The sequence below is a fragment of the Poecilia reticulata genome, linkage group LG11 (assembly GCF_000633615.1).
Source record: "Poecilia reticulata strain Guanapo linkage group LG11, Guppy_female_1.0+MT, whole genome shotgun sequence".
Classification (NCBI taxonomy): domain Eukaryota; kingdom Metazoa; phylum Chordata; class Actinopteri; order Cyprinodontiformes; family Poeciliidae; genus Poecilia; species Poecilia reticulata.
The window spans coordinates 12,631,173-12,641,880 of record NC_024341.1 but is presented as its reverse complement, the minus strand read 5'-3'; the positions used below and the strand labels follow the sequence as shown (position 1 = coordinate 12,641,880).

At 38.7% G+C, this 10,708-nt stretch overlaps 1 protein-coding gene across 5 annotated transcripts in view; it reads right to left on the bottom strand.

Moving 5' to 3' along the window:
- The window catches only part of elmo1 (engulfment and cell motility 1 (ced-12 homolog, C. elegans)), a 98,700-nt gene that overhangs the window by 48,747 nt on the left and 39,245 nt on the right, over positions 1–10,708 (bottom strand). For all 5 annotated transcript variants that reach the window (XM_008421812.2, XM_008421816.2, XM_008421815.2 and 2 more), the window contains exons 2-6: positions 9,153–9,309; positions 2,145–2,185; positions 1,939–2,011; positions 1,779–1,829; positions 1,519–1,688 (exon numbers count right to left, since the gene is read on the bottom strand). In XM_008421812.2, the coding sequence (XP_008420034.1) occupies positions 1,519–1,688; positions 1,779–1,829; positions 1,939–2,011; positions 2,145–2,185; positions 9,153–9,230 (413 nt within the window). In that variant the 5' untranslated portion in view covers positions 9,231–9,309. The remainder of the gene's footprint in view (positions 1–1,518; positions 1,689–1,778; positions 1,830–1,938; positions 2,012–2,144; positions 2,186–9,152; positions 9,310–10,708) is intronic.

Genomic DNA, 10,708 nt, shown 5'->3' with positions numbered 1-10,708 from the left:
CTCTCTCCAGCCGAATAACTAAAGCAGTCATTTACATAAAAAGTATGTAATCAAAGAGCCTGGAGCATGAGCAGAGCTAACAAGTATGATGCTGTAAAAGCTCTGGACATTAACACTAAATACAGGCAAGTATTTGTTTATTTTGAACTTCAGAATTTTAAATTAAGGAGTGATTTTCCACGTAACCAAACAGGCAAGTGGGCAGAAATGGGAGAGCATTATGGCGTTTCAGCAGTAAGGAAGACGTTTAGCTCTCTGGCCGCAATTTGAACCGCCATGTACCTGCAAAACAAAAACTACACAGCACTATCATTTTAAAAACCAGCACAAACTGCTTTGAAACATTCACTGCGTAGAGTGTGACAGGACCTGACGGCGTGTTTTTCTTCTTCTCCACAGCAGGTTTAGAATTTCGCAGCACTATATTAAGGACGTGTTTGACATTGTGTGATGTTCTCGATTTCATCAACTTTCTCTTTGCAGACCAAAGAGTTGGATAATGAAAACTGCATCAAGCATAAAATACTGATGGATTTCACCTTAGGAAACTATGAACATGAACATTAATCATCACCCTACATGCTTTAAAGAGACACCCGTCCTCTGCATAACACAAATCTTCAAAGATCTCAAAACTTGTAGCATCCATTAAACTCACAGGACCTTTTCTCTACACTTCCTGCTTTCACACCTGGTTGACACTTTACCTTGCCATGTATGCTGGTGTACTGAAAATCAGCTGCTACATTGGAAATAAAGGTAATTTTGTTTGCTGAGCTGAATTTAAAGGATTTAGATGTTGCTTTTGCTGTGCAGTCACAATTTCTAATTATTTGGAGGGTTTTTTATGTTTAAGGGTTAACTAAACGTCTGATTACAGCATTTCAGTGCTCTATAAGTGAGACCAAGAAGTGAAGCTCAAGCATCTGGCATGCTGAGGTGAGTGAATATTGGCCAGGTCACACAAGTGGCAGAAAGTGTTGATATGTCCCCCACAAACAAATGCATTCATGACACCCTGACAGCTATTGTCCAGAAATATAATCTCTGCACTCTAATAGCTCTGGAGGGCCAGGTTTCCTTCCTTAAATTCAGTTCTATGTTAACTTCATGAGAACACACCTGTAGACGACTGCACTGTCAACTTGTGCAGCTTTTTTTTGGTCATGCAAACCACCAGTTTTAATCAATCTGCATTTCCTCTGCTGTAGTTCTCTCTAAAATATATATTTGCATGAAATGACTGTACAGAAAATCAGTTTTTCATCTACTTGCTAAGTGAGGACCGCTGTGTCACGGATTTAAATAAATCAATAACTGATAACAAGAAATGCAAAAACTGCTCTGAGGTTTAATTTGAGTTAAAGTCTTAGAGCGTATTTATTTGGAAACGCAAATAAATGTCAATGGTTTCTTCCCAAATTCAGATGAAAACACATTTGGGAAAATGAGAGGAGAGAAAAATTATCTCAAGAGAAAAGAAAACACCGCGCAAGATGAGCAAACAGTTCAACTTACTCAGTGCCGCTTTCCACCATCTGAGTGAGCAGCGAGATGCCGTCCAGGTTGATGAACTCCTGCGCGAAGGTGATGTCCCTGGAAGCGTTGGCCAGGTCTTTCAGCGACTCCAGCTTTGCATCCATGCTGGACGACTGGATCCGTTCATGAAGCTGGAGGGCCGTCTGGTACTAGAAGACAAAAGACAAACATTCATGTTGTTTAGCTTTTTTTAAATTTTTTATTATTATTAAATGTTGTTTAGAGAAGTCAAAACGTACGGGAGAAGTGGTTAGACGCAGGATGGAGCCATTTTTGATGTCATTGCGATTCTGTGGAAGATTTCCAACACGCAAGCACAAATTAGCACGCGCTCATAGCTTCTCTTTCGTCCCAGATGGAGGCTATAGTGAAAAAAAAAAAAAAATCTGACAACCAAACCTTTTCTGTGATGTAGAAATTTGTTGCATCGGCAATCTGCAGAGCATAGGTTTCATGGCTCCCCAAAGACCATCTGGAAACAAATGAAATAAAAACATGAACACTTTAGCCAATATTAAAAAAAGTGAAGAAAATCTTGAACCTAATAGCATTTCAAAACTGTATAATGAAGAATAAGCACTTTCCAATGCATGCAGCACACTTACCCCTCACACACTTCCTTTATAATGGCTGAAAGAGGCTTTTTCTGTGGATAAAGACAAAACTACATTAGGTTCACAGTCCAGACTGACGTTCCACTCAATCCAGAGTGGGCTGCAATTATTTCAAACAGCAGGGCTGGAACAATGAGAGACTGTTCATCTTGTTTATTTGTCTTACTGCTGTTCCGAGTTTGCCGACCATGTGTAGTCTATTGCTCCGTTTCTTTCATTTTGTGCCATGCTAAAAGACTTTCTCAGGCCACAGCAGAGGCATCCTGCCTCTAGAAGCTTTGAGGAGCGCATTAGTTCATATTCTTAATCGCATTTTTAAAATTTTTTGCTCATCTTAGCAGTACAATGAAACACACCACAACTTCTCAATTCCTCAAAAAACTTTAGATAAAAAAACCCCAAAACAAATAAAACAATCAAAAGTGAAACATGTCTCTTGATTTAGATTAGGGAACATATGTGGGCACAATAAGAGGGAACAGAAAAGATCAAGTTTTAAAATGTATTTTCAGCTTGTTTTAAAGCACATAATCAAAATGCAGAATTGACGATAGAATAAGTTATGTTTGTAAACATTCATAAATTCAATATCAAATCCCACGTAAACCTTACTCGTCTCAGTATTGATTTGTACACGGCAGCCGACTTGTTACTGAACCCAAAGGTTTCTACATTTTTTATGGAGAGACTCCACACTCAAACTACGAACTGCAGTGGAAAGCCTTTAAAATATGGAGCCTGCAAAAAAAAAAAAAAAAAAAAAAAAACAGAGCTGAGAAGGAAAATCACAAGGAAGAATATGTGCAAAGAAGAACATAAAGGAGGAATTACAAAATAAAGGACTCAGGAAAGGTTTTGGAAGGAAAGAAAAAAAGCAGGGAAGTGGAAATGTCACAAAAATATCAGAAAACAGGAAGACAAAGTAAGTGGGACATAATAAATGGACTAAAGAGAAAAGCTAACGAAAAAAATTTAATTAAAGAAAGGAGGTAAATTGAGGAAAGACAATAAATGAAGGAATAAAATATCTGGCTGGAATAAAAACCAGAGGGAAGAGGAACAAAAAAAGGATAGCACAAAAGACACTTGGAACAAAAAAAGGGAAGGAGACACAAATGGAGGGACAGAGGGACACAACATTTAAACAATATGATGAGTATAAACATCCGTAAACACAAATATTTCCCCAATTTTCCTTTTCCAGATGGAAAAAAAAACAAACATTCTTCGAGCATTTTGAAATGCCACAAACCAACAAAATCCAAAGCAGATTCAGAAACCGAATCTCACGAAGCGGTGAGAGACGACAACTTTTCATAACGGCGACACTTTATTGGATGTTTTCGAAGGCGTTCGAGAGAGACCCGGAGCTTCTGATGTTACTTTTCAAACCCAACGAAGCCGTTCGGAGGCGTGATAATGTAGATGTGGGAGCTCAGTCTGCTCATAAACAATTTAGTTTCTTTTAAATAGCACCTATTTTGTGAAGACTTTTCACTTAGTGTTAATTTCTTTGGTGCCCAATGACTCATCCGCTAATAATCAAAGTTTACAGTTGATAGAGAGGCTCAATAGCAGCACAACACTGGTCATGAACAATACTTGCAAAATTGGGGAAAAAAATGTAGAAAGATGTGCACATTGACTAAATAAAGCACTTTTTTTGTCAGACAGAACTGATGTAAATAAGTCAGGTTTGTTCTCTTGGATTGACTTCAGAGTTGTGCGAAAACAAAAAAAAAACTGACTGGTTAATGTCCTGATATGTTGCTGCAATATTTCCGCACTGCGTTTCCTCATGATACTATCTATTTGTGCCCTCTGCACCACTATAACACAATGTCGCCACTCCTATGTTTCATAATTAAGACAGCATTCTCACATTTGTAAGCTTCTCCCTTTTTTCCTCCAAAACGCGGCGATGGTATTTGTCACTGAACGCATTTGCACACTACTCTAGATTCTTTTGTTGTTTTTGGAATACTAATAGTTGCCTTTTAAACTATGTTCGTACCCTTACTTATTGCATTGTGAATAATGGCACTCTCGAGCCAGCTTCGGTTATTTTCCTCAGCTCTTTTCATTTTGTTCATTTGGCACAGACGTATTTATATTTTTATGTGAGGTTCAGGTTTTTCTCCCTGATATTACGTTTTTTTTATTATTATTTTTTATGTCGCAATAAGAAATAGTATGTTTGAATATGCCAGATGTCATGAAGTCATTAATTCTAGTCTTTCCAAAACAGTTTTTAGAAAAGACATATTAATTGTAGTGAATGTAAACTTGTGGGTTTGCAAAAAATCTCGCTATCCAGGCATTTAGCACGTAGTGACTATTTTAGTGATCTTAACTCACCTAAAACATAAACGTTTAGGATGATTCAATGTCAGACAGCAAATACAAAAAAACAACAACAGCAAAAAAACGTTATGCATCTTTTCCTCCAGTGTACAGAAATATTTGGTTTCAACTGAATGCTTCAAGTCAGATATACTGAGATTCCTGGATTCTTGCATGAAGGATTAGTCTTTTCATTTCTTTGTTTATTTTTTTAGAATTTGCTAAATCTATTTTGTTCCTCTTTGAAATAATTCAAGTCATTCAGATTCCTCTAAACCTAAACAGTATTTTTTTGATAAACATAAAGTAAATAAGGTCGCGTACCGAGCAGGGCATAATTGAATTAGGCGATCTGGATCACTGCAGCCTCTGTGTCATTATGCGTAGATGTACAGTTTAGTATTTTGGCTGCACTGCTTTGTTGTCCTATAATTGTCACAATGCACCAGACTTGCGCTTTGTGATATACACCCTGGAGCACAGTGCACTAAGAACAGAGAAAGCAGCATAAAAAAATGTAAATATGTATTTGGTCAAATGAGAAAGTCAACTATTGCTGTTTTTTTGTTATTTTTTTAAGGTAAACGGTGCTCTGCAGCCCAAACATTCCAGCAAAGTAAATCTGTTTAATTCTATGATATTTGTTGTGCCGCCTGTAAATCAGATCAATAGTTGTGGCGTTTTTTTGTGCATGTAAACCTCAAAACAAAACTATTCACCCAGCCATCGGTATCATATTCCTTGAAGTCCACATTTTCTTATACAAATATTGTTTTTTTATCAAGTACTTAATAACAGCAGGGACAGAGAGCTAACTTCCCATCCTTTGGTTGAAAAACATTTTCCCAACAAAACCCTTTTTTAAACACTACACTACTTTGCACTTTTACAAGCATTTTTGAGCAAATGCAAATCTTTGGAGTCAAACATTAAAGATATTTCTATCTATGCCTCTCCTATGAAATGACTAGTCCATTTGTTGGGATGACTGTCCTTGTCTCAGAATACAAAGCAGCAGGAGAGAAGCCTTTGCAATGATAACTGGTAATAAACTTGCTTTTTTTTTTTTGCTGGATTTTGCCAAATGTCTTAGAAGGAGTTTGTAACACAGACATGCAGAGTGCTGCCTGTTGGATGTGTGTGCATATTATGACACTTTATACGCAACTCTTTAATTATTCTCACTTTTATATCCGAAGACGACTTCGTGGGCAGCTCAGGGAACATCATCTTTCTCAAGGACACTTCGCCACGCTGCAGGACGGGGTTAGCGAACCTCCAGTCTTCCAAAGGCAGCCTGATGTAAACCCGTTTTCTGGCCAACTTTATGTTTTTCTACATTTCATAAATGCTCTGAATTCAGTGTTGTAATAAAATCTGCATTGTTGGTGCATCTCTGTTCCTGTTTCTATAGATAAAAAGAGGCTGGATTGTTATTTTTCTATCTATGCCAGTGAAATTAAAGACAAATACAATGGAGTATTCAAATTACACAGGAAAAATGAATGAGGGCAAAATTAAGCAGACATAAAGAGGCTGCTAAAGATTGCATGCAGTCTCATTACATCATGCCTTTATATACATTTTAGAGATTATATCCCTATATAGAGACAAAGGTCAAGTGTCAGAAGTTGAGTGGAAGTTCTGAATTTTAGGTGGCGAGCTATGAACACGAATTAAGTTTCAACCCATAAGCGTTTAACTAGTACTTGTTAAGGGTGAACCTGCAACCCTCAACCAGATTAATTAGAAAACACAAAACCCGACAGAAGCCGGATACGAGCGCAAATGACTGCAAACACATCAGCATCCGCACCAAAACAGCTCCCATGCAAACACATCTGCATAATGAAATCGCACAAGAAGGGGCCGTACCCGCATCAACAATTAACGGAACAACAACAAAACAAAAGCAGACGCACACATTTGCATTCACGCGCACCCCCGCTTATAAATGAACAATCTTTTTGCTGGGTTCAGACAACTCAAGCAGCAGAAGCCCACTCCTCATCGCATGACTCAGACAGCCATATGCTACTGCAGGGCCTATTGTACCAAGGAGATGCAGGAGGAGGAGGCGATGGAGAGCCAGGGAAGGGAGGGGAGGGCTGGTGGTGGAGGACAAGAGAAGAAGAGGAAGAGCGCAAGTTTCACAGTCACAACACAAAGGAGGGAGGAGGAGTGAGCGGGGGGGATGAATGAGAGGGAGAGGCAAAGAGCGACAAGGAGGAGGAGAAAAGAAATAGGTGGAACAAGAGAGAGAGATGACAGATAAGAGAGTTGGAGAAAAGCGGAGGAACGAGCGACGGAGGTAGGTGGGTTCAAGAGATTAAGATGCAAAACTATGCTAAAACCAGTTTACATTAAGATAAATAAGTAGTTCGTAAAACATCTCGGCATGTCCCTCAATCCACACTGTATTTTTTTTCCCTAAACGACTCGTATCAAAACCAGAAGCACAAGTACTCCATAGTTCAATGCTCCATTCATTGGATTATCCAATGAGAAGGGCATTTGTAGCTCCAGTTGCCTCAGTGACTCATAGCTTGTACAGTAATTAACCCATCTGTGAGTCACACACACACATGTGCACGCACACGCACGAGCACAGAGAAAAAGGCCACAATCAAACAGCAAACATGTCCTCTTTATGCGAGGCAGTCATTATTTGGGCTAATTATTTTATTACCGAGTTAGTCACCGTTTGTCAGACATCGACCATCGGTTGACATTCAGAGCAGGCCGTAATGAGAATTTATAAAAAGGTTAATATTCACCTTAAATTAGCAGCCAGCGCGCTTAAGCAAATTGTTAAACTTCAAAGCAGCTCAGTTATCAGCTTTTCAATGAATCTAATGATGAGAAATTAAACATAAGTTCTTGTTTAACTACACACTTTCAAGTTAGAGGCCCACTTTGTTTTTCTTTCTTTTAAATTTTTTGTCCAGCTCCCACTGCAGCAGCAGATTAAAACCTCAAATTGACATTAAGTTTAAGTAATTACAATTATGTAACAATGTAAAGTCATTTCATGATCAGATATGTCATAAAATGTTCATATATTAGCTAAAAATACAACTAGGTGGAGTTAAAAAAAAACAACCAAGCAGTCAGATTTGAAGGCCGAGTTCGGTGCAGAGATGTGGGAGAAACTCAGTGCTTTGTGAGGTAGATATAATATGGTGAGATTTGCAATATGTGCTGTTAGATTTCCCAGTAGACATAGGCCTCTTATTTATATAGTTACACAGACATTTATGAAACTTTCTGTTTCTGTTGTTTGAAGTCGTTTTAACAAGCCGTCAGAGGAGGTGAACGCGTTTTCTGTATGGAGCACAAAGTAAGGGAGCGCTACTCTTCCTCCACACGTTGCTACCCGCGCACAGATGAGCCTTTTTCTTATTTACAAAAAGACCAACACGGCAGTTTGGAAGATATGTCTGGTCAATAAACGCAAATGCTCTTTTAAACCGATTATGCTATTTATTCTCACTCATGATTATCACACTGTGAGAATCTCACAGCGGCCTGATGATCTTCTAAATAGCAACAAGAGACTATTAGAGGAAGTGTGCAATATTGCATAACTGAGAGACTCTCAAAATTAACCATAAAGATGAATTGTTTTTCATCTTTTTGGGTTTGTTTGATCACAAACCAAAAGGCTCAGACTGTTACAGTAGCTCAAAAGTTGAGCCTCCAACCAGTCACGAAATCAAAACGAGTCCTCAGCCAATAATATGAACCTTTCAACATGTCCATAATGCGCTCATCTGTGTCTGAGTGGGTGTTAGAGGGAGAAATTTCCACCAAACCAAACTTGCTTTTTAAGTCCCACTGAATGAGCAGTCAAGATGATTTTTTTTTGTATTTGTTACATAGATGCAAGCAGCAGCTGAGTGTGAATATCTGTTGAAGCTACGGTATGTGTGGTATGTAGAGCATCAAATTTACATTATAGTAAAATCTTTTAAGAAGTCTGGATTTCTAAATCAAAACTATAAACATTTAGATTGATCAAACAGGGACTGCATGAGGCTACAATAAAATTCTTGAAAAAAAATTGTTTGACGGTGATGAAACCTTTATTCGAAATCTTCCAGTCTCTGTCGTGTGAGACCAAACACCCATCTTGCCGGCTGGGTGCATGTGTGAACATAGAGCAAGTATGAAAACAACTCTTTATATGGGATCCAAAATATATTTCATTTTAATCACAAGTCAACTATGAAATAAACTGGTGCAAGGACTTCGAAGTACTACTTAAGAATTCAAATGAATTTTAAAGACTTTCGTTAATAAAGAAAGCTTGATTGTCGCAGTCAGGGTAATAACTTTGAAGCTGTGCTTGTGTAGCTGTGTTTTTCCATTAGACATCTTTAATTAAGAGCCCTACCTTTGGGCTAATTAGACTCATTATTGAGAAAAATGAGAGAAGCTGCTTTAAAGCCCGGATCCCACCTCCCTGTTGCCCCCCCCCCCCCCCCCGCTCCCTGAGCGTCTTTGTTATTTACACAAAATCTGATTATTGTGCACCAGTGTGTTCACACTAAATATGTACTCTGTATACAGTGTTAACAAATCGTCAGCTGTTTAACTGTAGGGATGTGTGGATGGAACAGATAAAGAATGGCAGTGTTTTTATAAGACACCCACCTGGTCTATCTCCATGAGCTTCGGGAAGGCCCCGGGCCACTCGATGGCCACCTTGACGATGTCTGCCGGCGGCGGCATGGCTGCCCGGAGAGTGCTTGGCGCGAGTCTCGCTGCCTCACACCACTGTCAAACAACTCTAGAGGCGGCTCATCCAAATCTGCAAACAGAAAGAGCAGCACGTTGGTCCAGAGGTACATGGTTACGCAAGACACGGTTCAAAGACTTTTCTTTGAGCAGTGAGGAATTGCAGACATCTCTGCTGGCAGCATCTTACTGCGGGGATGTTTTGTCATCAGTATTACAGGTTCAAACAGTTGGCAACATAATGAAGATTCAAAATTAACCTGACATTAACAGAAAATAAAAAAACACTTTAAAGTTGGACACAATTGGGTTGCAAGCAGGAAAATCTAAACTAGGTTTGAAATGGACAGAACAGGAACCACCAATAAACCTTTGACATCAAACCTATTAGAAATGTATGGATCATGTGTAAAAGCTCTGTGCTAGGAAACCCGACAATTTAAATTAAATCCACCTGATATTAAGAATGGGTGACAAAAATGAACTAGAAGCTTGGTAATAGATGCAAAGTGTTTAGTCTATGAACAGTCCAATATAACTTTATTAAATATTAAATAGTAGTAGTAGTAGTAGTAGTAGTTAAAACTTTATTGTCATATTGCATACACAATAACTAAATAACTATAACTATAACTTTTATTTAAATATTAGTAGAGATCTGAATTTGTGCGTGTATGTATGTATTTTGAGCCTGTATGCTGTATTATCAGTCCATTTACCCTGAAAAACAACAGTTTAAACAGATTTAAATAAACAAATGCATTTCAATCTCATTGCCCATTATGACAATCTGAAGATGACAGTAATTTTTCTTTGATATGTGAAAGTGTATAGAGTGCAATCAAAGGCTTTGCATAAAAAGGATTTCCTGAACAAAAGAAAAAAAAAAAAAGAAAACCCTGCAAACTGAAATTTGACAACTGTTTTTTGGTTTTGTCTTGTTTTTTTTAACCACAGATTGGTGTTACAGTACCTAAAAGGTGATGACCACAAGTCAAAGTGTGAACACACTCCAAATCAACACGTTTACTCGAAAACAATGACGCGCTCACTGGATTCAAACTCAAAGCCAGCTGAAAGCCTCTCTCTGCTCCTGAAGGTAATAAATGCACACCACAGCGCTGAACTCATAATCCAGGGTTCCTCCAACCTGAATTTGGACTCTTGAGAGGGCATAAAGAAGCACGATATGTGAGGGAGGCGCCAGCAACCAGACTGACCTGAAAAACCCAGTGGATTTCCAAGATAAGCCAGTTAGAGGACCAGTGGCGAAACCCCCCCCCCCCAAAAAAAACAGCCAAATCACAGCCACTCTGAAGCACACAAGTGGGGCTTTGTGCATGCGTGCGTGTGTGTGTGTGTGTGTGGGTGTGTTTGTGTGCAGGGGGAGATCTAATGAAACCTACTGCTGCTCACAGCTTTAAAGTGGAAAAGTGGAAGTTTCATACAGCATATGCCATCAATTATTTATT